Source organism: Cervus elaphus, chromosome 30 (assembly GCF_910594005.1).
Source record: "Cervus elaphus chromosome 30, mCerEla1.1, whole genome shotgun sequence".
Classification (NCBI taxonomy): domain Eukaryota; kingdom Metazoa; phylum Chordata; class Mammalia; order Artiodactyla; family Cervidae; genus Cervus; species Cervus elaphus.
The window spans coordinates 70,033,852-70,061,243 of record NC_057844.1 but is presented as its reverse complement, the minus strand read 5'-3'; the positions used below and the strand labels follow the sequence as shown (position 1 = coordinate 70,061,243).

Sequence of the window (27,392 nt, the reverse complement as noted above, 5' to 3'; positions counted from 1 at the left end):
AGCCCAACTATGGGTGCTGTTTGTTCCTGCTGACAGCTGGCCCACTTGACCTCAGGTACCATCTTTATTCAGTGATATCAGATATTATCCCACCCACCACATTATAGGCACCCATATTGACATTATGCTTTAACTCTCTGGCCTTAGGATCCCTATATTAGGCCTGCAACTACACCTCTACCCACTTTCTCTCATCTAGTTAGACAGAAGGACATGATAAGGCTTCAGGCCATCCAGTTGATAAGGAGACCATAGCAGATGGAAAAGGGTCTGGCAGACGTGGATTTGAGTCCTATGCTGTAACTAATGGGCTCTGTTATTTCAGGCAGACTAATTCACCTTATAAGCCTCAATCTTTTCTTTTGCAAAATGGAAGTGATAGGACCTTACCTCTAGGGTAGTTGTATACCTTAAAGAAGATAAAAACCTGTGTAACAGCCAGCATGGAGACCAGCACACAGTGAATGCTTAGACAAAGATAGTTGTCATTTTCATAGGATGTAAAATGACCTTAACCACTTACACTGTGTAAAATTTTGTATGTTCTGTGAAAATGAAGGGTTGGCCATTTGCAATTATATTTATAGCCGTAGGATCTATCTACTGTATCTGTCTCTCTATTCAGGTTTTCATATACCTAGAGAATATAATAATAGATCTTTCATACGTTTCTCTACCCTCAGTTAAAAATTTCAGCCCCCTGTGAAAACCTCTTTTACAAAGGACACCACAGATGATACACATAATATAAAAGAAAATCCAATACAGATCCTGTTGACAATGCACACAGTTTGATTTTGATAGACAAGAAAATGACTCTATTAGCTTTGTAAGATAGAAGGTGGTCATGATTTTTTTTTTTTAAGGTGGTCATGATTTTTATAGAAGTTTAGAAAAAGATATAGGTTTGGAAGAAGTCTACATGAGGAGACAAGTAGAGCATTTTCAAAGAATTAGCCATGTGAGACAGACTTCTTGATGTGTGTTTAGGGTTTCAGCAGGTGGAAATGCATGTGGAAGTCCTTCTGGGAGATGAAATCAGCTTAAACAAAGGCATGCTGCTCTGATTCAGTGAATGAAGAACTAGGCACCTTCAGTGCATTCGGGGAAGTGAACTCCCAGGTGTATAAGATATTTTCATGTTCAGCCCTCAAAACTACTGAATGACCCCAAGGAAGCTGACTTGTGAAGATGAAGGATGGAGAGCTTAGTGGGGATGGTTTTGTAGAAGAGATGTCCCGGGGTAGAGTGACAGGCACAGAGCTGGCCTTCGGGAGTTTAATCTGAGAAGTGAGTGCACATGGACCCAAGTCGGCAGATGTGGGAGGCAGGGAGATAGGAGCTGTTGTGCCTCCAACAAGATGTCCTGGGAAAGTGATTTCCCTTTTTTGAAACAAACTGATGCTGATTGAAACGAAGCTATAAGACCCAGGTTTGTGATGTGCTGGGAAACGAGTGGGAGCAGAAATTGGTATGGTACTTCTGGAGGGTAATTTGGCAGTAATGAAGAATATCCTTTAAAAATGTCCATACTTGTTTCTCAGCAATTTCACATCTAAGAATTTATCTTAAGGGAATAAGGAAGATTGCTTGTAAAGATTTCACTTCAAGGATATTTAACACACAGTTATATATAATAGCAAAATATTAGAGACTGCCTAAATGTCCACCAAGAGGGGTTTGATAAATAAATGATCATAAGTACTATAATATTACATGGCCATTAAAATAAGTATTTTTTATGAAATACCTACTGAAAACAGATTGTAGTAGTATGTTCATATTAATACCATTTTGTTTAAACGAGCTTGTATCTTTAACACACACACATACAAAGCCAGAAAAAAAGATACATCAACATCTTAGGGATGATTTTAATAGAGTCTGTGGTGATGACAGATGAAAAGCATGTATTTGCTTTTCAGATTCATTTGCACTGATTATGATTAAGAAAAAGGTTTGCTTTGTTTTTTTAAAACTTGATATAGTCTGTCACTAAGGTGATGACTTTGGGCCTTAAAATGAGAAAGTGAGCCATGAAACATTGCAGAAGTAGAGTCTTCAGGACTTGGCACTATGCTGGACTCAGGAAAGTAAGGTGGGCACTTGAGCCTGGGAAAGAAGTAATGAGAGTAAAGTGGGGGAGTCAGAGGAAGGGGCTTTTTGTGGGGGGCATTGGGTATTGAGTTTGATGTACAAAAAAAGACACAGCTACAAATGTCTTGACAAGTTGGTGCATTTGTCAGACCAGCTTTGGCCTATTTGGAAAAACCAAAGGGGCAGCTGCAAAGCAGCTAAAATAAGACTATCTTCAAGTGTCTTTGGTATTAGGAATGTAAAACTACTGATATTGGTAATACTCTCCATGAGCAATTGGTAAAAGTCTTTGGTGACCTGGGAAAGACGTCCAGACTATAGTTTAGCTGACTGAATGGTAGAAATAGCTAAAGCTGGGTATTATTTGAGTTACTTCTTTCTTATTCTCCTCACTGGAGTTTGGAGCTCACAGACATAGTCCTTGTCTGTGTTCTGATGTGTTTTGATCTACACATGAGAACACCCAGAAATACAGGCATACCTGATTTTACTGTGCTTCACAGATAGTGCATTTTTTTTTTTTTTTTGGCAAATTGAACATTTGTGGCAACTCTGAGTCAAGCACATCCATCAGCACCATTTTTCCTATAGCATTTGCTCATTTTATATCTCTTTGTTGCATTTTGGTAATTCTCAATATTTCGAACTTTTTCATAATTATTATGTTTTTTATGACTTGTGATCAGTGATCTTTGATGTTACTACAACAAGTTTTTTTGAAAGCTCAGATAATGGTTAGCATTTTTTAGAAATAAAGTATTTTTTAATTAACATATGTACACTGTTCTTTTAAGACATAATGCAATTGCACATATAACAGATTATAATGTTGCATAAGCATGATTTTTATATGCATGGGGAAACCAAAAATGTCATGTGAGTTGCTTTATTGTGATACTTAGTTAATTGCAGTCATCTAGAATTGAACCTGCAATATTGCCCAGGTCAGCCTGTACCTAAACATATGAGCTGTGTATACATGTACTATAGCCTGCCTACATGCAGAAAATGGCCCATCTGTATTATATAAATTATAACTTATCATAAAGTAGAAGGTGGCTTCAAAGATAAATCAACTAAAGCTACTTTTCTTACATGTAATCTCTATAAACTCTTTTTTGAACTACAATTATTGATTTTACAGATTAAGCTTTGGAAACTTGGAAATATTCAAATGAGAAAGTATGTAAAGTTCATAGCATATAATCAGTGCTCAGAAAGGTTTAGTTCTTCTCTGCTTAAAGCTGTGACTTTTAAAAAATTTATTGACTGAGTTAATTTATAAATGATTGAAATTATGTCTCATACCCCTCATCAACTCCATAGTCCTAAATAGAGATGAAATCATCATTGGGGTAGCTCCCATCAGAGAATTTGCAGTTGGATAAACTCATTGGTTAGGGGAAAAATGCTATTTTCTACATACGTGTTTAAATCCACACAGCTAAAAGTTAGCTAAAAGTTAGTTTTTACAGTACAGTTTCATTCCTGACCAGCATTTTACTTACATTATACTGATTCTTTGATCTTACTGTTAAAGTACTTAAATATTCTCTGCTTTGGTTTTAATAACTAGACTGACACTTCACATGTATCTTTCCCAAGGTACAATTATAACTATTAACTGGTTAGTAAAATATCTTTTGAATAGCTCAGATGAAAGGTCCCATATAAATAGCAAATGTTGTTTGTGTTGTTGTTGACTCATCACGTGTATTTTGCCTATTGGCTACTGTCTTTTGGAACACTGAGACCTGCGGTTTACAATTTTAAGATGTTTCCTATCTAGATAGAGCATAATTAAGATATTTAACATCAGGAAGTGATTTAATTTCTCTAAAAAGAATAATTCCCCTTAAATAATAAATCCCTGAAAAAATGATTGCTTGTTCATGTATAACTCTTCTGACTTGACTTACTGACATCTCTGTAAAATTACCACATTATTCTCAGACTTCTTATGGATCTCTTAGGAGACTGCTGTCTTTTCATTGCTAGTAGATATTAATAGATTCTGTTTTTTTAACTCTTTCTGGGGACTTTCTGGGGGTTTCAACTAAGGAACTTTGTCAATATCTGATATTTTTTGTTCTCACAGTGTTGCGGGTGCTTCTGGTATCTAGTGGGTAGAATCCATGGTTATTGCTAAAACTCCTATGATATATAGGACAGGCTCCCAACCTCTCACCAACGAATAATCTGGCCCACAACATCTACAGTGCCATGGTTTAAATATTAGTAGACTACTCTTTATGTAGAACTTTTAAAGTTCATCTTCAACAACCAAGGTTTCTCCCAGTTTTGTTTTATATTGTTAATTCTTAAACATCCTGGATCTCTTTACAGACGGGCATTGTGGGAAGAACCGGAGCTGGAAAAAGTTCCCTCGTTGCTGCGCTTTTTAGATTGTCAGAACCCAGAGGTGGCATTTGGATTGATAATATCTCAATAACCAGTATTGGACTTCACCATTTAAGGAAGAAAATGTCAGTTGTACCTCAGGTATGCATGTCAGAGCATTGTCACATGTTCTTTTGATAAGGCACCTTCATTAACTTGCTTTTAATTTTTTTCAAAGTACAAGAAAGATTTGATCCTTTCCCCTCCAAGAGAGCATATTTTTAGCAGCAGATGTTTTCAATAGATATCAGGGTTTGTTTGTTCTTTTGTTTTGTGTGCATGTGATTTAATAACTTACCAAGATATATTTCTGGACTCAGACTTCTTAGGTGTTACAGTTTTATCTGCTGATAACCATGTAATATGGAGACCAAAATGATAAATGGTTGGTTTAGCATTGAAGAGGTTCCTATATGGAAACATGAATTTTAAGTATCTTAAAGATGAAATTTTGCTGTGGGAAATAAAGATGATTATCTCCCTGGAGTGCTTTCTGTGAAACTGTGAGGCTTTGAGAATTACAAGGTATATAGACTTTTTGGGGAAACTTTTAGAATTTAACCCTTAAATGATTTTAACCAGGGAGGCAGTACAGAATAGTAAGAAAAAGCACAAGCTATGAATTCCATCACTGTGCACCTCAGTTTTTAAGTTTTAATTATACCCATCTCAGGAATAACCCAATGAGACTAGTTAGCAGAAATAAATGGATGTGTCTGTAAAGTTCTTTCATATCCTTGGATAAAAGGATCTAGAAATCTGTGTTGTGTTATTTTTAATGTTTCTTAATACTTAAAGGGCTTCCTTGGTGGCTCAAGGGGTTAAAGCATCTGCCTGCAATGTGGGAGACCTGGGTTCAATTCCTGGGTTGGGAAGATCCCCTGGAGAAGGAAATGGCAACCCACCCCAGTATTCTTGCCTGGAAAATCCCATGGACGAAGAAGCCTGGTGGGTTACAATCAATGGGGTCGCAAAGAGTCAGACACAACTGAACGAAGGCTACAGTCCATGGGGTCACAAGAGTTGGACATGACTTAGCGACTAAACCACCACCACCAATAATAAAAGAGTGCTTTTGTACATTAAAAAAACAACAACAACAACTCTATAAATAAAGAAATAACATTAGATGATTCTTGGCTCTGCTGGTAATGTTTGGAAGCACATCTAAGTAAAGACTAAATATCCATTGACATCACACAGAACCTTAATTATTCTACTTTTTATGCATTTGTCTCCAAGTCACAATGTGGGTTGATAAACAGAGATAATCTGGAGAAACTGGGCAGGATGTAAAGAGTTCCAGGAAATCATTCAAGAGGCAGCCAGGGCTAGAAGGTTTAAGAGTGTAGACCTAGTGTTAACATAACTCACATTTTTATTCCTGCTCTGCCTCATATGACTGTGGGGCCTCGATGAGGTCAGTCACCTTCCATGCTTCTGTATCCTCAACCTTCTACCAGGTCTAGGAGTTACTGACTCAGATTTGTTGTAAAGGTGTAACTGGGTGAAAAAATGTATATGCTCATGCCTGCTTCTGGGAACCTTCAGTCAATAAGAATTATTATTATTCTTAAGGATCTAGACACTAACCTTTTAGGTTTTATTTCTACTTAAGTAAAAAGAGTAACACATTCTGGACCAATTGTGTTCTTTAATTTCTGTTTTTGTGGTTCTTGGTGATTTTTTATGCTAATTGCTTATAATATAAAAATTATTTGCATAAATTTAAAGAGTGAAGCAAAAATAAAAATGTGAGGCTGTCACGGCTAAGCCATGACAGGCAGCCTAGATTAGGAGTGGGCCTGGTTTCCCGGGATAACATAATTATCAGGCCACCTGGAGCTAGCCAATCAACATGTGCCTAGCAAGAAAAAGGGAACCTATCAGGGGAAAGCTGAAAGCCCACGAAGGATTGGGCCAACAAAAATTGCCTTGCAACTGTGTAACCAATCTGCTTGCACCAACTACTCGCTGTGTAACCAATCCGCTTGCGCCAACTACCTGCTGCTTTTTTTGACCTAATAAATACCCAAGAGAACTGGGGCTCGGGGCCTTTTCGTCCTCACACCCTTGGTGAGGGCGGGAGGCCCTGGCTCGAGTCAGTAATAAATTCCCCTATTGCAAGTTGCATTGTTTCGAGGAGTCTTCTTTCCTGACCGGGGACTCGGACTACGGGCAGAACAAAAAACACAGTAGGAGTTTGGGGGGAAAACAATACAGATATCTAATGTTTTCTACCAAGAACTAGAAGAATGAATATCGCCTTGTTTATCCTTTCATTTCTGGCTCCCCTCCCACCAGGTTTTTCCTGACCACTATCCTATTCCCCAACTCTTATTTTCCAGGTCCCCAACAAAAACCTCTGGCATTTTCCTCAGCTCTCTCCACATCCTCCACTATTTTCTTCCTCTCCTTGAGGACAGACACTGTATCTCCCATTTCTTTTGCTTCAGTGATTATTATGGTCCCTAACAAGGGATACTAATACTTAGTTACACAAGTATTACTAATGATTTTCAATATCAGATGGTAAAGAGTCTGCCTGCAATGCAGGAGACCCAGATTCGATCCCTTGTGACCTGCCTTCCAGAAGAAATTTAAATGGCTGACATGAGATTATGTACAAGATTCTCTCCTGAAACTCAGAAAGATATATATTTCCAGAGTAATTTATTATGTGGCTCCTCCCAAAGCAGATGAATGGTGGTGGTGGGGGGGGTCTATTTAAATTAAAATAATTTTAATTGTGACAAAGATCACAATGGGTTTCAGGTTATCTTGACCTCGCAGTTAATAATGATGTTCTGTGAGGCAGGTCATCCTGACGCACAGGTGAGAGAACGTGGGGACCAGCTGGTGCAGGATCCGAGGAGATCTCTCCCTGGACAGAGGAGCCGCAGGCCCCAGGAGCTGACATTCTCTTTGAATGTGTGGGGATTTCCATTCACACCTGTGGAGAGAGTCCCCATCTCAGTCTGTTTTACCAATGCAGAAAATATCCCAGTTCATTCTTCAGTGCCAATGTGAAAAAATTTAATCTTGCTTTGGGATATAAACCTTAATTAATCATTCTGTTGATATTTTCCAGTATTACTATATTTAGGGTTGACAATTAATCTATCCAGTTCTCTTGATGTAAAATTCCTCAAATAATTATATCCTCATTTTTTGTTTGAGCAGATATTATCAGGAAGGCATTTTTAAAAAGTCAAATCTTTCTCTTTTTTCTTCAATTTCTTCTTAAGACAATGTGGCACTTTCTTTCATTTTTGGTCAAACATTTAGAAGATATTTTGGAGCACACTTTGGACAGTGGGAGATTAAAGATACTGTTTTGTAAAAAAGCATTTGAAACCTTAATAATGATTATAGTGAATTTTTCTTTTTTGTATTTTAATTCTGCAAGCCTTCAAGCAAAATGAAAAGATGTTAATGTGATAACATTCACTGTTTTGGGGCATTTAGGAAGCTGTTTTATTCACTGGAACCATGAGGAAAAATCTGGATCCCTTTGATGAGCATACAAATGAGGAATTGTGGGATGCCTTGGAACAGGTAATTTATTAAATGTAATTAACTTGTTAGCATCAGTATATATGTGTGTACATTTACAGCATTGCACGTAATTAAGGGGAACTTATTTAACTGACTTTGTTTACTTCCTAGGAAAACATTAACGATGTGGGCACATGTGTAAATTAAAATGTGCAAAAACCACTACAATATTGTAAAGTAATTAGCCTCCAACTAGTAAAAATTTTAAAAAAGAGAGAAAAAAAATGTGTATGTTAATGGTGATGAAAACCAATAAGATAATGCCTTACACTTTCTTTTTAGCATTTTCCCTAGAACACAGGGCGCTTCCCAGGTGGCCCCGTGGTAAAGAATCTACCTGCCAATGCAGGAGATGCAGATTCAGTCCTTGGGTCAGGAAGATCCCATGGAGTAGGAAATGGCAACCCACTCCAGTATTCTTACCTGGAGAGTCCCATGAAAGGGGAGTCTGGTGGGCCATACTCCATAGGGTCTCAAAGAGTCGGACATGACTGAGGGAGCATATGCACAATAAAACACAAAGTAGCTAGGTACATTATATTGTCCTTAATAGAGCACTAAACTAGAAGTTATAATTATGGTTTCAAGTTCTACTGCATGAGCTAGTGAATTAGTTACCTTAATTACCCTGCAACATTCATTTTATTCCTTGGATCTTAGGGAATATCTACTAAATGGAGACAATAGTAGTTTTGCATTATAAACCAAATGACATCATACCAATAAAATGCTATGAAGTTTCATCAGAAAGTGTTTGTAAAGATAAATTGTATAGTTATTTATAGAAATTATGTCCTTTTAATGCTGCAACATGAATGCGGGTAAGAGACTCTGGAGCTTTTGCTCAGTTTTTATATGGATAGGTTCATTTCTAAAGGATTTTCTGTTATTTTTTCCTCATTTCCATTTGGCCCACTTCTTTGAATTTCCTCACCCTTGTACACAAGCAATGTTTACTGTTAAGTTGCTGTTGACTTGTATATTTTGATACAAATTATTTTGCATAATCATCCTACTTTTGCAAATTGATTCTACTGATGGTAGAACTTATATCTAGGCTTCTAAACCATAGACAGACTTCTAATTTCTCATAGGACCTAGCTCAGTCTTTAGATTTTAAAAAGTTGTTACTCAGTTGCTAACTTTTGTCCAACTCTTTGCGACCACACAGATTGTAGCACGCTAGGCTCCACTGTCCTCCATGTCTCCCAGAGTTTGCTCAGATTCATGTCCGTTGAGTTGGTGATGCCATTACTTCTTATCCTCTGTCATCCCCTTCTCCTTTTACCTTCAATCTTTCCCAGAATCAGGGCTTTTCCAATGAGTTGTCTTTTCACGTCAAGTGGTCAGAGTAGTGTAGTGAAGCTTCATCTTTAGCAACAATTCTTCCAGTGAATATTCAGGGTTGATTTCCTCTAGTATTGACTGGCTTGATCTCTTTGTTGTCCAAGGGACTTTCAAGAGTCTTCTCCAGCACCACAACTAGAAAGAAAGCATCAATTCTTTGGTGCTCAGCCATCTTTATGGTCCAACTCTCACATCCATACATGACTACTGGAAAAACCATAGCTTTGTTGGTAAAGTGATGCCTCTCCTTTTTCAATGTGCTATCTAGATTTGTCATAGCTTTCCTTCCAAGGAGAAAGTGTCTTTGAATTTCATCGCTTCAGTCACCATCCATAGTGTCTGCTTCGGCTTTTTTACTCTTGTACTTGCCATGAAGTGATAGGACCAGATGCCATGATCTTAGTTTTCTGAATGTTGAGATTTAAGCCATCTTTTTCACTCTCCTCTTTCACCCTCATCAAGAGGCTCATTAGTTTCTCTTAACTTTCTGCCATGATAGTGGTATCATCTGGGTATTAAGGTTATTGATATTTTTGCCAAAAATCTTGATTCTAGCTTATGATTCAACCAGCCCAGCATTTTGCACAATGTACTCTGTGTGTAAGGTAAATAAGAAGAGTGACAATATACAGCCTTGTTGTACTCCTTTCCTAATACTGAACTAGTCAGTTGTTTTATGTAAGGTTCTGTTGCTTCTTGTCTTGCATACAGGTTTTTCAGGAGACAGGTAAGGTGGTCCTGTACTACCATCTCTTTAAGAATTTTCCATAGTTTGTTGCAGCACTTAATAAATGTGTATTAAATGTCTGATTTATCTATTCATTTCAGAGAAGTGTGGCTTATTTCTTTAAAAACATATTTTAAGTACAAAGTCAAGTCACTGTCCATGTCCATGTTGTTGTTTGAATTCATGTTTGTTATTTAACGTCACTCTTCCAGAGATAACTCTGAAATCTATAATATATAGATGAGCTTTGACTGCGAGCAAGTAGATTTGGAAGCCTGATAATTTCTTGCCAGTATTTCTGGTCTCTGAAGGATATCAACATTGAGTCTTTATACACCTACTTTGCTTTTCAGAAACTGTAAGGATTTTATTTTCCTAAATTGGGACAATTGCTTCACTTTCTCCTACTTGACAAGCAGTGGACCTCTGATTTCATTTAAGTTTGTGAGTCTTTCTACAGTTAAATTCTAGAATAGAAATGAGGAGTGTGGTTAATAGTCAAATATAAAGAAAAATAGGATGACCCACTGGTCTTGAAACCACAGGACATATTTAATGGTGAAATTGTGATATCTTAGAAAAAAATGAAAGTACTGTTAAACTATTTTTCTGTTTGTTTTCCAGCTTGAGATCTCTCTTCACAGATTCTCAAGTACTAAAGTTACTCTAGAATTTTAGGACACATTGTTCCGTGGAAAGAGAGTGTTAATTAGGAAACAAATCCTATCAAACGCTATCTTAGAACTTGGCCCAAATGTAATTCCTCTGTTCAGTTCAGTTCAGTTCAGGTCGCTCAGTCTTTGCAACCCCATGAACTCAGCATGCCAGGCTTCCCCAACCATCACCAAATCCTGGAGCCTACTCAAACTGAAGTCCATTGCCTCAGTGATGCCATCCAATCATCCCATCCTCTGTCTTCCACTTCCCCCACCTTCATTTTTTCCCAGCATCAGGGTCTTTTGAAATGAGTTGGTTCTTTGCATCAGGTGGCCAAAGTATTGGAGTTTCAGCTTCAGCATCAGTCCTTCCAATGACTATTTAGGACTGATTTCCTTTAGGATGGACTGGTTGGATCTCCTTGCAGTCCAAGGGACTCTCAAGAGTCTTCTCCAACACTGCAGTTCAAAAGTATCAGTTCTTCAGTGCTCAGATTTCTTTATCATCCATCTCTCACATGCATCCATGACTACTGGAAAAACCATAGCTTTGACTATATGGACCTTTGTTGGCAAAGTAATATCTCTGCTTTTTAGTATGATGTCTAAGTTTGTGATAGCTTTTCTTCCAAGGAGCAAGCGTCTTTTAATTTCATGACTGCAGTCATGATCTGCAGTGATTTTGGAGCCCCAGAAAATAAAGTCTCTCACTGTTTCCATTGTTTCCCCATCTATTGGCCATGAAGTAATGGGACCAGATGCCATGATCTTTGTTTTTTGAATGTTGAATTTTAAGCTAGCTTTTCCACTCTCCTCTTTCAGTTTCATCAAAATTCTCTTTAATTCTTTGTTTTCTGTCATAGGGTGGTGTCATCTGCATATCTGAGGTTATTGATATTTCTCCCAGCAATCTTAATTCCAGCCTGCGCTTCATCCAGCCTGGCATTTTGCATGATATATTCTGCATATAAGTTAAATAAACAGGGTGACAATATGCAGCCTTTACTTACTCCCATCCAAATTTGGAATGAGTCTGTGGTTCCATGTCTGATTCTGTTGCTTCTTGACCTGCACACAGATTTCTCAGGAGGCAGGTCAGGTGGTCTGGTATTCCCATCTCTTTTAAAAATTTTCCATGGTTTGTTGTGATCCACACCAAAGCTATGACAAAAGTCATAGGCTTTGGCACAGTCAATAAAGCAGAAGTAGATGTTTTTCTGGAACTCTCTTGCTTTTTCAGTGATCCAATGGATGTTGGCAATTTGATCTCTGGTTCCTCTGTCTTTTGTAAATCCAGCTTGAACATCTGGGAGTTCACGGTTCATGTATTGTTGAAGCCTCTCTTGGAAAATTCTGAGCATTTCTTTGCTGGCATGTGAGATAAGTGCTATTGTACAGTAGTTTGAACATTCTTTGGCATTGCCTTCCTTTGGGATTGGAATGAAAACTGACCTTTTCCAGTCCTGTGGCCACTGCTGAGTTTTCAAAATTTGCTGGCATATTGAGTCTAGCAATTTCACAGCATCATCTTTTAGGATTTGAAATAGCTTAGCTGGAATCCCATCACTCCACTAGCTTTGTTTGTAGTGATGCTTCCTAAGGCCCACTTGGCTTCACATTTCAGGATGTCTGGCTCTAAGATGAGAGATCACACCATCGTGATTATCTGGGTCGTGAAGATCTTTTTTGTATAGTTCTTCTGTGTATTCTTAATATATTCTGCTTCTCTTAGGTCCATACCATTTCTGTCCTTTACTGAGCCTGTCTTTGCATGAAATGTACCCTTGGTATCTCTGATTTTCTTTATGAGATCTCTAGTCTTTCCCATTCTATTGTTATCCTCTATTTCTTTGTACTGATCACGGAGGCAGGCTTTCTTACCTTTCCTTGCTATTCTTTGGAACTCTGCATTCAAATGGGTATATCCTTCATTTTCTCCTTTGCCTTCTCTTCTTTTCTCAGCTGTTTGTAAGGCCTCCTCAGACAACCATTTTGCCTTTTTGCATTTCCTTTTCTTGGGGATGGTCTTGATCACTGTCTCCTGTACAATGTCACGAACCTCTGTCTATAGCTCTTCAGGCACTCTGTCTATCAGATCTAATCCCTTGAATGTATTTGTCACTTCAACTGTGTAATCATAAGAGATTTTATTTAGGTCATACCTGAATGGTCTAGTGGGTTTCCTTACTTTCTTCAATTTAAGTCTTAATTTTGCAATAAGAAGTTCACGGTCTGAGCCCCACTCACCTCCCAGTCTTGTTTTTGCTGACTATATAGAGAGTTGTAACTCCTAGTTATTATTGCCTATTACCTCTACTACCCTTTTTTCCCATCTTAGTACTTAATTATAACTTGATTATGTGATTACACTGCAGAGGGACTTCATATTTGTATTATTCTCATAACCATCCCTGATTCATAAAAGAAGACAGAGTCAGAGAACAGTATTTTCTGAAAATATATTTCTCTTCACAACCTTTATTCCTCATGAAGCAAATATGGACTTGAAGGAAAGTTTAAAAAAAGAACAAAAACAGATTAGCAATGAGAGTTCATCCAAGTCAGGGGCAAGTGTGAGATTATTTCTTCAAAATTAGGAAGTCAGTCTTAAAACCGACAACTTGCACCACAATCCAGATCTTATCCTTTAAATTCTATGTACCTTTCATACTAATACTATATATCAATACCATATTTAATCTTAATGCTGGATTCTCATTTTTGTGATTGAACTCCATCAGGAGCACAGTTCAGGATCACATGCATAGAGGGGCTCTAGCATTTAGGATACCATGGAAACATTGCCCAGTCACCTTTGGGCAATGTTTTGTTATTTGATGGTGTAATTCTGTGTCTCTGCTTATTGGCCTTCACTCATCAATCTGTTGGTCTCTTAATTTGAAGTGCATTTATTCTTTGTTGTTTAAGTATAACCTGAGTTTGGTCCTTGTTCTATAATATTTCTGCAAGAATATTCATTGAACTGATCCCTGTCATCAATGTAATTTCTACTTATCTTTGGTAGTTAAAAATTTAAATTTTTTTTTCACAATTTTAGGGACATAATTTAAATACTACCTATATCCATAGTCTTGGGGAAAATAGATGTTATGTTGTGTCCTGGTTTTCATAGTTTTCATTCACTGAAAGCCATTTTTGACATTGAAGAAAATACACTTCACTGGCTCAGTATTTATGTGATTAAACTTGGGAAAGAACCATCACAAGAATAGGTTTTAGGATTACTAATGTATGAGGTACAGTTTACCAGTGTTTGAATTCACATTTTATTTCCAACTTTTAGAACTTATAAAATGGTAAAGTGCTGATAAGATTATATCTTTAGAGAACCACACTTTCTATCATATATATATTTTTAAATTTCCCATTAGTATACCAACTCATATGCAAAATTGTACTTTGGGAAACTTGACTCAACCATAAAGATCACTTTAATATTTCTGTTTAAACCACATTGGGATAAATAGCTTCCTTTTTTGAGATACTTCCTTAACTAGTACCTAGGTGGGGTTTCTGGTAGGTGGTAGGTGGCAGGGATGGGAGACACGGAGATCTTTTTGTCTTGAGCTGACTCTATAGTCTTTCTCAGTGAATGCTCATTGAAAGGAGCTCTCCCCATCACATGACTGTATGTGTAAGATATGTAAGAAGTCCTGAGGATGTCAAAGCTCTAATGTCTAAGAGACTTGTCTACTTAAATAGCAATTTGTTTAGAAACATGCTATTCTTTCTATATCCATAGGTACGACTTAAAGAAATCATTGAAAGTCTTCCTGATAAGATGGATACTGAATTAGTAGAATCAGGATCAAACTTGAGTGTTGGACAAAGACAACTGCTGTGCCTTGCCAGGGGTATTCTCAGAAAAAATCAGATACTGATTATTGACAATGCCACATCACATGTGGATCCAAGGTATGGAGCTGAGGTCCTTGAAACCTGGTATCTGAATTTTAAATATGGTAAATGGAAAACATTTAGTGGTGATATAGTTTCAAGCAATTTCAAACAAGCAATTGTTTGAAAATTTCAAACAATTTTCCATTGTTTTAAGAAAACTCATCAATTTCTGTTGACTTTTTAAACTTAATTTTTGGAATAAGTCTTTGTCTTAAAGTATTGATTTTAAAAAGCATCATAAAAATATCATAGGGTATTTTCAAACCTCAAGTCTACTTTTCCAGTCTAAACTGAACTAAATCAACTTCCTTGATTCCAGAACTGATGAGTTAATACAAAAAAACATTCGTGAGAAATTTTCCCAGTGCACTGTGCTGACCATCACCCACAGGTTGAGCACCGTTATTGACAGCGAATGGATAATGGTAAGACCCTCACCTCTGGAATTTGAGCTGTTTCTAGTCATGTTCAGTTTTTCAACTCATCTTTCCTTGTAAAACTTGATAGGAGCCTTCAATAATTTAAATTTCTCTTAGTTTCTCCTCTCATTCCTGACAATAACTCAAGTACGTAAGTATACTTTCAGAATGTGCTATTAAATAATATATCCAGTATAATTGATATATCCAGTAATGTCATATTCTCATATTAAAAATTTACTTGAATTATTATTTTTTAAAGATGGCTAACCATCTGCCTCACAGATGAGAGTGTAGAAAGAAAGGTAGATTAGGGGCTGAAATACTGTAGATAAACAACTAGCACATCCCTGACACAGTAGATCTGGACACTGCACACATGGCAGGCTCCAAGTTTTGGTCTTTGGTATTGGTAAAATAATCTGTCTGCCAATGCAGGAGTAACAGGAAAGGCAGGCTCGATCTCTAGGTTGGGAAGACCCCTTGGAGAAGGAAATGGCAACCCATTTCAGTATTCTTACCAGGGGAATCCCATGGACAGAGGAGCCTGGCGGACCATAGTCCGTGGGGTTGCAAAGAGTCAGACACAACTGAGCACACACAAACACATCTATCTAGTATCTTCCTTCCAGGTTTGATTGGCTTTTTCTTCCTTAATAATTTGATATTTCCTTCCTTAGCTTTATTTCCTTCTTTTCTCCCTCTGTTCCTTTTCCTTATTCTCATTTTCATCTCTTTCTTTGTTCTTTCCCTGCTGAGTTTCAATAAATGTTAGGGTGTGGCTTCTAAAATAATAAGGAGACTATCTGTCAAAGGAAGAACAATCTTTGACTGCATATAATCTCAAAGGAATGTAGGGGATTTTAAGATTAACACCCTAGCCTGTGACAATAATCTGATTTTACTCATGTGGATGATAACCATAGTATCCACTGATGCTGCTTAGTAATGAAATAAACAGATAAAGAAGGCCTGCATATGTGTAAGAAGCAACAGATGGAGTTTCCAGTGATTTTGTTGGTCCATACAAAATAGATAATAATCCAGAAATAAGTGATCAGTAATCCCCAAACTTCCTTATGCCCAGTGACAATAGGACTGTCTCTTTTGACTTCTCGGGAAGTTTCTGGGATACCACCTCCCATCCTACTGTGCATACATTGTTAGATGTGATATCAGTGGGGACATTGAGTAGATACCAGACTGTTACCATTGAAGCAGTGCCTATAGTCTTACTCCTTCAGCTGGACATGCACAGGAATGAGTTCCAGGGAGGCAGACAACAGCAGCAGGGCATCTGAAACCAAAGGGATGCTCTAGGCTTTAGTCAGTGTGTCCAGTGACCCAGACTAGAACATCACAGTAGGAAGCAGGCCCCACCTACAGATTTTCATGAGGGACAGGGTGACATTCCCAGATTGCAGGATAGTGACTCTTAAATTCTAGAAATGTTATTTAGCATTGGCTTTGCTGTTATTATCAAAATATGTTCATTTGTTAAATCTTTACTTACCCATATCTCCTGGTATATTTCAATAACCTCAATTTTTTTTTCTCTTGGTCAGTGTCTTTGAACAAATCTTTAATATGGTTTTACAAAACAGTTTACAACCCACCCCCTCCCCACCTTTCTAGCTTTGTCCCACTCTTCTCTCCCTCTTTCCTTTATAGCTAAAACCACATTGATGATCTTTCAGTTCTCCAAGTACAGTGTTCACTCTCTTATAGTTATGCCCTCTCTGAACTGTTGTGGCTGAGACTAAGGTGATAAAAGTAGAAATGGTGAAGTGGTTTGGATAGAGGGATTTGTGATAAATAACAAAGTGAAGCCAAGCAGACTGTGTGATGGGTTGAACGTGGGATCTGAGGGCAGAGAGGGGAGTCGATGCTGGTGTCTGGATTGGGTTCTGAGCATCTGGGTGAATGGGGAAGATAGAGGGAGAAGGGAAATGCAAGGGTTGACTTTGGAACCTGTCACCTTTGTAATGATTGATCTTGTTTTCCATGGTAGATGATGTTCTAGGGAGGTCCTGCCAGCAGATGTGAATTTAGCTATTTGTTTACATCTTGGTCTGAGCTGGTTGCAGTTACTAACTCCTCTGGTAGGAATGGTAGGATTAAACCTCAGGAGACCCAAGAGATATGCATCTCCCAACTTCAGAGTTGTCGGATTTCTCTGTGCACTCCATGCACCCCAGGTGTAAAATTTGTGTTTTCTTCTAGTGCTTCTGATTATTGGTTGGCTTTCAATTCAGCAAAACACCATAAATAAAGTTCTTTCTCAAATATTTGATTTTTTAAAACATTTTATTAGAGTATGGTTGAGTTACAATGTTGTGTTACTATCAGGTGTATAGCAAAGTGAATCAGTTATACATATACATATATCAACTCTTTAGTAGAGTCTTTTTCCAAATAGACCATTACAGAGTATTGACTATTCCCTGGGCTACAGTAGGTCCTTATTAGTTTCTATTTTATATATAATAGTGTCTATATGTCAATCCCAATCTCCCAATTTATCCCTCCCCTACTTACCATTTGGTAACTGTAAGTTTCTTTTCTATATCTGTGACTCTGTTTCTGTTTTGTAGATAAATTCTTTGTACCCTTTTAATTTTTTTAAAACATTTTTATACCCTTTTTTAGGTTTCATATGTAAGTGATATAATATGTTACTCTGACTTACTTCATTCAGTATGACAATCTCTAGGACCATCCATATTGCTGCAAATGGCATAATTTAACTTTTTTGTGGTTGAATAATCTTCCATTGTGTATATGTACCATATTTTTTTTAATCACTGGAATATGAACCTCAATTTCTTACTTGCTTCTTTATTCTTATTCAAAGAAAAAATTGGTTTTCTAGAGATGTCTTCTGTTCACAGCAGTTCAGCTAAAGTAGCTCTTATGTATCAGCTCCTTTTGCCAGCCTTTCACTCTCAGAATAATAAAGTACAACCAAAATAAACTTCAAGAAGCATCTTAACTTGTCAGACAATGGATTCTGCCCTTCTTAGCAACTTACATAATCAGGGCCCTGTGGGTTGAGAAAAATGCACAGTCTGGGAGTTGAGAGTTATGTTTTATTCAGTGGACTCCCTAAGGACTTCAAGTCGGGGATGGAGCATCTAAGACAATGCTGAGAAACTGTTATAAAGAGGCAAGGCTAGGGGGTCAGGATGTATAGGAATTTTTGCAACAAAAGACTAGGTAGTCAGAACAACAAAAGATTACTGTTAATTAAAGAAAATCAGATATCTCAAGTAAATGAATTTAGCACTTCTATGTTTAGGGGCAGCTATAAGAGTTTGGGCTCACTGAAATCATTCCACTGACATGCACCTCAGCTATCTGGGCCAGTATCCTGTATTTTCTCATCCTGAGTTTCCTCAGGGCTCACTGTGGGGAGTGGCTGCAGTCTGGTGGCTGATAGATGGCAAGTATTCTTTCCTTTCTGCATTCCCTCAGGGCTCACCAGCTCATGATGGTGGCTGTAGTCACTGATGATGGTGACGTCCTTTGTTTACTAATATGGCAGGAAATATTTCATTTCCCATCTATACCATTAAAATAATAAAAGGTTGGGTTGGGCCTTTATTTGCCTAATAAAACAAGGTAATCAAACCATTAAAATATCAGCCAGGCCTACCACCCAAATAGATTTTCTCTATTCTTCCCTTTCTGTCCCTTTACAAACTATTGTCTGATTTATAATATATTACTGCAAAACATGGTGTGCTAATGGGTTTCTTCCTGCTGATTGACAGGTTTGGGATTCAGGGAGACTGGATGATTATGATGAGCCATATACCATGTTGCAAGAAAGAGATGGCCTGTTTTACAAGATGGTGCAACAACTGGGTGAAGCTGAGGCCACTGCTCTCACTGAAAGGGCAAAACAGGTAAGCTTGCTGTGGGAAGCTGTAACTAAAGTTCGTCTCCACAGCACACTCCTCATGCTGTGGCACCAGGGATGTGGTAACAAGCACTCTGTGTCCTTTTCAATTATAAGCCTCTGGAGACAAAACCTCATGATTGAGTCTTAACAACACAGATCTGCTGAGAATTGGCAGCTGTGTTGGTGGTGGGGTATAGGATGTACATGTACACATGCCTGAGAGAGATTTCAGATTAGAGTTTCCACATGATTGGAATCTGGGTTCCATGATTCTCATAGAACACAGTATACTCTCATTTTTCAGACCTTTTACTTTCATCCTAATTGATGCTCAGAACATTGGTGATGCAAATGTTTCAAGGAACATCTAGGGAACTTGAGATTTTGAGGGAAATAACATTTGTAATATTCTAGGTCTAGGAAGAAGTATAAGGGAAAGATGTAGATCACTTCTGTTTCTAATCTGTAAAGAAAACTAGCACCTGATAGTGTCACTTTCTTCCTCATTCTTTGTCATTTAGAATTAGGTCCAGTTGCCTCCCTTAATGGGCTTCCCTGGTAGCCCAGCTGGTAAAGAATGCAGGAGACTCCAGTTTGATTCTTGAGTTAGGAAGATCCACTGGAGAAAGGATAGGTTACCCACCAGTATTCTTGGGCTTTCCTGGTGGCTCAGCTGGTAAAGAATCTGCCTGCATTGCAGAAGACCTAGGTTTGATCCCTGGGTTGGGAAGATCCCCTGGAGAAGGGAACAGCTACCCACTCCAGTATTGCTTCCTCTACCTTTTAGAAGATGAAATTGTCATCATGATAAATCAAGAACTCATAATGTTGCAGAGAGGAAGCCAATTCTGAGTCCATATTGGAAACTGTTTCTTTGACTTGCTTTCCATTGCTCTTGTTGTTATAATCAAATTTAATGGCTTGTCTGGAGGACCCTGTCCCTCCACTTAACTTTAAAATAAAACACCTTTGTTTGGCCCATGAAGAGAGAACTTGTCCCTGCCCACCTGTGAATCAATTCAGTTTAGTCATTTAGTTGTGTCCAACTGTTTGCAACCCCATGGACTGCAGCATGCCAGGCTTCCCTGTCCATCATCAAGTCCCGAAGCTTGCTCAAACTCTTGTCCATCGAGTCAGTGATGCCATCCAACCATCTCATCCTCTGTCATCCCCTTCTTCTCCCGCCTTCAATCTTTCCCAGCATCAGGGTCTTTTCCAATGAGTCAGTTTTTTGCATCAGGTGACCAAAGTATTGGAGTTTCAGCTTCAACATCAGTCCTTCCAATTAATATTCAGGACTGGTTTCTTTTAGGATTGATGAGTTTGATCTCCTTGCAGTGCAAGGCACTCTCAAGAGTCTTCTCCAACACCACAGTTCAAAAGCATCAATTCTTTGGTGCTCAGCTTTCTTTGTATCCAACTCTTACATCCATACATGACCAGTGGAAAATCTGTAGCCTTGACTAGATGGACCTTTGTTGACAAAGTAACGTCTCTGCTTTTTAATATGCTATCTAAGGTTGTCATATCTTTCCTTCCAAGGAGTAAGAGTGATTTAATTTAATGGCTGCAATCACCATCTGCAGTGATTTTGGAGCCCCCAAAAATAAAGTCAGTCACTGTTTCCACTGTTTCCCCATCTATTTGTCATGAAGTGATGGGACTGGATGCCATGATCTTAGTTTTCTGAATGTTAGTCGTTAAGCCAACTTTTTCACTCTCCTCTTTCACTTTCATCAAGAGGCTCTTTAGTTCTTCACTTTCTGCCATAAGGATGGTGTCACCCGCATATCTGAGGTTATTGATATTTCTCCCGGCAATCTTGATTCCAGCTTGTGCTTCCTCCAGCCCAGCATTTCTCATGATATACTCTGCATATAAGTTAAACAATCAGGGTGACAATATACAGCCTTGATGTATTCCTTTTCCTATTTGGAACCAGTCTGTTGTTCCATGTCCAGTTCTAACTGTTGCTTCCTGACCTGCATACAGGTTTCTCAAGAGGCAGGTCAGGTGGTCTGGTATTCCCATGTCTTTCAGAATTTTCCACAGTTTATAGTGATCCACACAGTCAAAGGCTTTGGCACAGGCAATAAAGCAGAAATAGATGTTTTTCCAGAACTCTCTTGCTTTTTCAATGATCCAGCAGATGTTGGCAATTTGATCTCTGGTTCTTCTGCTTTTTCTAAAACCATCTTGAACATCTGGAAGTTCACTGTTCACATATTGCTGAATCCTGGCTTGGAGAATTTTGAGCATTACTTTACTAGCGTGTGAGATGAGTGCAATTGTGTGGTAGTTTAAGCATTGTTTGGCATTGCTTTTCTTTGGGATTGGAATGAAAACTGACCTTTTCCAGTCCTGTGGCCACTGCTGAGTTTTCCAAATTTGCTGACATATTGAGTGCAGCACTTTCATAGCAATATATAACATTTCATACCCAGTTCTGTTTTGGGGGTAGCAAGCAACAAGAAAGAAAGAAAGTACAGTTGATATGAAGGTGGATGTCTCAGTGGTTTCCTGTTTCATTTATGGAGTCGATTATCTCTCTCCCATGATGACCTTTTTTTATTTTATTTTTTTTTTCCATAATGACTTTGTTGACAATACCCACAGATATATTCAGAGCCAGGGTTTATATAACATCTGTAATCGTACATTCAAGTGACCCAGCTCATAACATGAGTCAGCCTCAAATAGATTTTCTATTTTAAAGATTCAAACAAAACTTTTCATATTCTTCTTCAGGAGAAAAAAAAATGACAGTCGAAATCCATTTTCATCCAAACACATTTTGAAATAAGAGTTCACAAGTCTTGACTTTATTTCATTTTGTTATGTGTATCTGAGCCTGGGGGCTCAGAGGTAAAGAATCCGCCTGCCGATACAGGTAACATGGGTTCAGTCCCTGGGTCAGGAAGATCCCCTGAAGAAGGAAATGGCAACCCACTCCAATATCCTTGCCTGGAAAATTCCATGGACAGAGTAGCCTTGAGGATCCATGGGATTGCAAAAGAATAGGACATGACTTAACAACTTAACAACAACAAATCTGTTAAGAAACTGACATATGATCCGGTTACTGAAAACTGATGATTCTGGAACTTGCCAGCATTTCATTTCCTTTTTATTCTTATCATACATTTATCAGAAAACCTATATCTCTTCTAGTTCAGCTGGAAATTGGTAGAATTGAAGAACTTAGGGACCTGGCAAAGGACTGTCCTATATTGTGGCATCATCTTACATTTAAGAGAGGTTTGTTGGTTGAGTCCTTGTTAGAGCTTTTCTATACGCCTTATGACTGCTTTGCCTTACAAACTAAATGCCAGGATATTTCATACATATATGCCAGCATTTCAGTGCTTGTCAATCAGAGATTATAAAATATAGGGATTTCAACCTGGTGAAAGTGAAGTCAAAGTGAAAGTCGCTTAGTTGTGTTCAACTCTTTACGACCCCATGGACTATACAGTCCATGGAATTCTCCAGGCCAGAATACTGGAGTGGGTAGCCTTTCCCTTCTCCAGGTGATCCTCCCAACCCAGGGATTGAACCCAGGTCTGCCGCATTGCAGACAGATTCTTTACCAGCTGAGTCACAAGGGAATATTAGCATACAAATCTATTGTGTTCATTTTACGTGTGAAAATGACAAATCCTCATGCAGTCACTAGATTTCCCAGCCTCTTTGTCACCCTGTTTTTAATTTATCTCCAGGCTTTGAGTCAGTAAAGTGATTTTGTTTATCAATTTAATGTAGTGATAAAATATATCTGTGAATCAGAATGATCAGAACTCTAGTGGATCTACAGGTTGTTTGACATTAAGCCCAGTCCCACCAAGGGTTTTAATGGGGTTATTTCCTCCCTAAAATAAATACATCTCTGCTTTTTAAAATGGTGACTCCACTAGTGATATGATTTGTGCCAACATGAAAAAGTGTATGTAGAAATGTGTTGCCTCAGGGAGGACTTTACAACTTTTAAACATGCTGTTTTTGTCTTTTCTTCTCCCTCAGGTGCACCTCTAAAGATATCGCTCATGGTGAGCATGTGATTATGAACGCTTACAGTGGACAGCCTTCAGCCTTAACAATTTTTGAGTCAACACCGTGATTCTACCATGAGGTCAAGTCTATCCCAAAGTCATCTTTCCAATAGGTTTTACACTGTATAAACTATGTTGTACTTTTTTTTATACCAACAAGTATTTTTACACACAAGATGTTAGTTTATCTTTTTTCCTCCAACTTCACCAACTGATTCCAAGCTCTTACAAAATGATTTATTATTTTTATTTCTATGTTATACTATTTTCTTATCCAAATCAGAGGTTCAGGCCACAAGTAAAAGCTGTCTACCAGGTTTTCTGCCTTGAGAGACTCCAGAGCCAAAGCTCATTTTCTAATGTGCAAGACAAAGTTGTCACAGATGTTTTTTTTTTTTTTTTTATATATTGTTCCCCAAATTACCTACTACTTTCCAGTCATGTCAGGGCTTCAACTTACTTGAAGACTAGTGTGAAGTAGCTGTTTTGTGTCACCACTTCCTTTAATATAACTAAAATTCATTACTCTACCCAACGATCTCTACTTAAAACACTACAGAGTAAACTAATAAGAAAAAGAAAAATATATTGTAGTTTAAGTTAATTATGGGAGAGGAAGGTGTCTCCCGCTCCAAAAAAATAAAAATGATACATGGTTAAAATATAGAAGGACAATATTATGTGTTCTAAAAGAGAAGAAAGAGAAAATATGCTTTCTCAAAATAGAAGCCCTTCTAGGGGATTTGAGAATGAAGGACACATGTGTGATCTATTGTCTTCTAGATAGAGAGTTTTATTTTATTTTTTAAATTTTTTTATTGTGGTAAAATGTGTAACATAAAATTTGCCATAAAGTCACTTTTTTTTTTCATAAAGTCACTTTTAAGCATACAGTTCAGTGATGTTAATCCCATTCACAGTGTTGTGCAGCCATCAATGTTTACTTTATTTTTGGTAATTATGTTAGTACTGTTCATTTTGTTATTTGTACAGAGTCATTTTTGGTAAGTTTTATTTCTCTAGAGGTGGATCTATTTCCTATGAGTTTTGAACTTAACTGGCATAAAGTTACTCCCTGTATCTATATCTTATATGTTTAAACTCTGCAGCATCTATAATTGTGTTCCTTTTTTTTCTTTTTAATTTTCTTTTGAGCCTTTTTTAAAATGAGTAATCTTACATGACTTTTTCCTATTTTAAAGAATCACAATTTTTGCTGAATTGATATTTCCTGTTTTCTTTTCTACGTCATATTATTCTGTCTTTCCTTCAACTTTTCATTTATTTGAGATTTATTTCCTAAAATTCTTAAATTGGAAATTTAGATTAACTTTTAACTTAATCATTTTTTTAGTGTAAGTACATTAGCTACTTTTTCTTTTTTTACCCTAAGGCCCACTTAACAATAACCCACAAGTTTGGATACTAGCACTGATCAATAACCATACCATTAAGTATTTTCTAATATCTAATTGAATTCATTATTTATATATTTTACCCATGAGTTATTCATAAGGGTAATATTCTCTAAATTTCAAATGCTAATGGATTTTTTTCTATTAGACTAAACCATGGGTAACCACTAACTTTTAAGCTTTTTTTCACCTATATAATAACAGTTTAATATGGTTCAAAATAATAGTTTTCTTTTGTTATTAACATATAACAATTTCAACATTTGAATTAGTCAGACAACATTCAATTGAGGATTTTAAACTAAAGGTAACCATGTTTACATACAAAGTTCCTGTTTGCACCACTTGTATTTTATTTGGGAAAATTTAAAAGTGTTAAAAAGTATGTGTATAATCAGTAAAGTTCAAATAAAAATCCTCCCCGAGTACTGATTTTTTTTTTTTTTTGATACGTGTTGCAGAACGGTTCTCTGGGATACAGATTCAGATGGAGTTTAGTTCTGGAATGTTTATCAGGGGTTCCCTTGGGATCAACACTTATAGAATCAGGAGAGAAGAAACAGGGTAGGGCAGAGGGGAAATCAAGCTGGAACACTGTTCAGATGACGGTAGCTGACCCCATGGGGGTATGGAGTGAAGAGAGTCCTTCAGGGTTGTCCTGACAAGTCTGCTGGCCAGGTTTTTATGCTTCCACCTGGATGGGTCATTGCATAGAAGCTATCCCCAGAGGACCTGGTGGCTGAAGACTGCCCACTGACAGCACATCCAGCAACTGGACAACAAGTCCTCAAAGGGAGGTCTGGACAGCACATCACCATGTCCCCACAGCAGGGGTCACAGCTCCAGAGGTAGGTGATGAGGATGTACTGTGGGGAAAACTCTTTTGATTTTTTAGTGTGCAGCTCAACCCTGTGCACCTCCCACTTCAGTCATAAAAAAGTGAGAAATAGTTAGAGGAGCTTGTGTTTTCAAGTCTAAAGTCAATACTGTGCATTGATTTATATGATTCTATTCTTGAATCAGTACCATGGTCCAAATGTTGAAGAATATACCTGAAAACACAACAGGCCACTTTAAAACTCTTCAGAGTTTTGTAACCACAAACCTTGGTTAAAACTTGTTTTACACTATTAAAAATATTGATAATGTATAATAGGGCCTTCTGAAAGCTTGTATGGTCTCATTTTAAACATAAATATCATGGTGACCATTAACTCACATGCTAACAGTGTAATACTCAAATTCTCCAAGCCAGGCTTCAACAGTACGTGAACTGTGAACTTCTAGATGTTCAAGTTGGATTTAGAAAAGGCAGAGGAACCAGAGATCAAGTTGCCAACATCCTCTGGATCATCAAAAAAGCAAGAGAGTTCCAGAAAAACATCAACTTCTGCTTTATTGCCTATGCCAAAGCCTTTGACTGTGTGGATCACAATAAACTGTGGAAAATTCTGAAAGAGATGGAAATACCAGACCACCTGACTGGCTTCTTGAGAAACCTGTGTGCAGGTCAGGAAGCAACAGTTAGAACTGGACATGGAACAACAGACTGGTTCCAAATAGGAAAAGGAGGACATCAAGGCTGTATATTGTCACCCTGATTGTTTAACTTATATGCAGAGTATATCATGAGAAATGCTCGGTTGGGTGAAGTACAAGCTGGAATCAAGATTGCCGGGAGAAATATCAATAACCTCAGATATGCGGGTGACACCATCCTTATGGCAGAAAGTGAAGAACTAAAGAGCCTCTTGATGAAAGTGAAAGAGAAGAGTGAAAAAGTTGGCTTAAAGACTAACATTCAGAAAACTAAGATCATGGCATCCAGTCCCATCACTTCATGGCAAACAGACGGGGAAACAGTGGAAACAGTGACTGACTTTATTTTTGGGGGCTCCAAAATCACTGCAGATGGTGACTGCAGCCATTAAATTTAAAGACACTTACTCCTTGGAAGAAAAGTTTTGACCAACTTAGACAGTGTGTTAAAAAGCAGAGACATTACTTTGCCAACAAAGGTCCATCTAGTCAAAGCTACGGTTTTTCCAGTAGTCATGTATGGATGTGAGAGTTGGACCATAAAGAAAGCTGAGCACCAAAGAATTGATGCTTTTGAACTGTGGTGTTGGAGAAGACTCTTGAGAGTCCCTTGGACTGCAAGGAGATCCAACCAGTCCATCCTAAAGGAAATCAGTCCTAAATAGTCATTGGAAGGACTTATGCTGAAGCTGAAACTTCAATACTTTGGCCACCTGATGCAAAGAACAGACTCATTTGAAAAGACTCTGATGCTGGGAAAGATTGAAGATGGGAGGAGCAGGGGACAACAGAGGATGAGATGGTTGGATGGCATCACCAACTCAATGGACATGAGTTTGAGTAAACTCTGGGAGTTGGTCATGGACAGGGAGGCCTAGTGTGCCACAATCCATGGGGTCACAGATAGGACATGGCTGATCAACTGAACCGAACCATTAACAAAGAGGGTAGTGCTTGAGAGGGTAGTACAAATGGGGCACTAGGTTTTATATGTAAAGGGCTTAGGTGAGCCCTGGTGGCTCAGCTGTTAAGGAATCTGCCTGCAATGTGGGAGACCTGGATTCGATCCCTGGTTTGGGAAGGGAAAGACTACCCACTCCAGTATTCTGGCCTGGAGCATTCCAGGGGTTGCAAAGAGTGACCATGACTGAGTGACTTTCACTTTTATGTGCAAAAGCTATTATTAAAAGCTATTAATTTTCCTTTAAAAACAGAGAATGTGGATTAACTGAGCTTTTCTAAATCTAATGGTCTAAGAAAACTTTTTTTCCCAAAACTAAAATGGCAATGTGTGTTGAAAAGTGGGTGAAACATATATTTTTTTGAATTTAGAACTAAAAAATAACATTACTGGAAGGAA

General features: G+C 37.9%; 1 protein-coding gene across 2 annotated transcripts in view; it reads left to right on the top strand.

Annotated features, from left to right (window-relative positions):
* Positions 1-24,897, top strand: part of LOC122686751 (ATP-binding cassette sub-family C member 4-like) — a 2,082,459-nt gene extending 2,057,562 nt beyond the window's left edge. The window contains exons 26-31 of one of the 2 annotated variants that reach the window (XM_043891986.1): positions 4,444-4,599; positions 7,966-8,055; positions 14,549-14,721; positions 15,026-15,131; positions 18,899-19,033; positions 23,050-24,897. In XM_043891986.1, coding sequence (XP_043747921.1) covers positions 4,444-4,599; positions 7,966-8,055; positions 14,549-14,721; positions 15,026-15,131; positions 18,899-19,033; positions 23,050-23,061 — 672 coding nt within the window. In that variant the 3' untranslated portion in view covers positions 23,062-24,897. The remainder of the gene's footprint in view (positions 1-4,443; positions 4,600-7,965; positions 8,056-14,548; positions 14,722-15,025; positions 15,132-18,898; positions 19,034-23,049) is intronic. The other variant, XM_043891985.1, reaches the window with a different exon arrangement.
* The last annotated feature ends 2,495 nt before the right edge of the window (positions 24,898-27,392 follow it).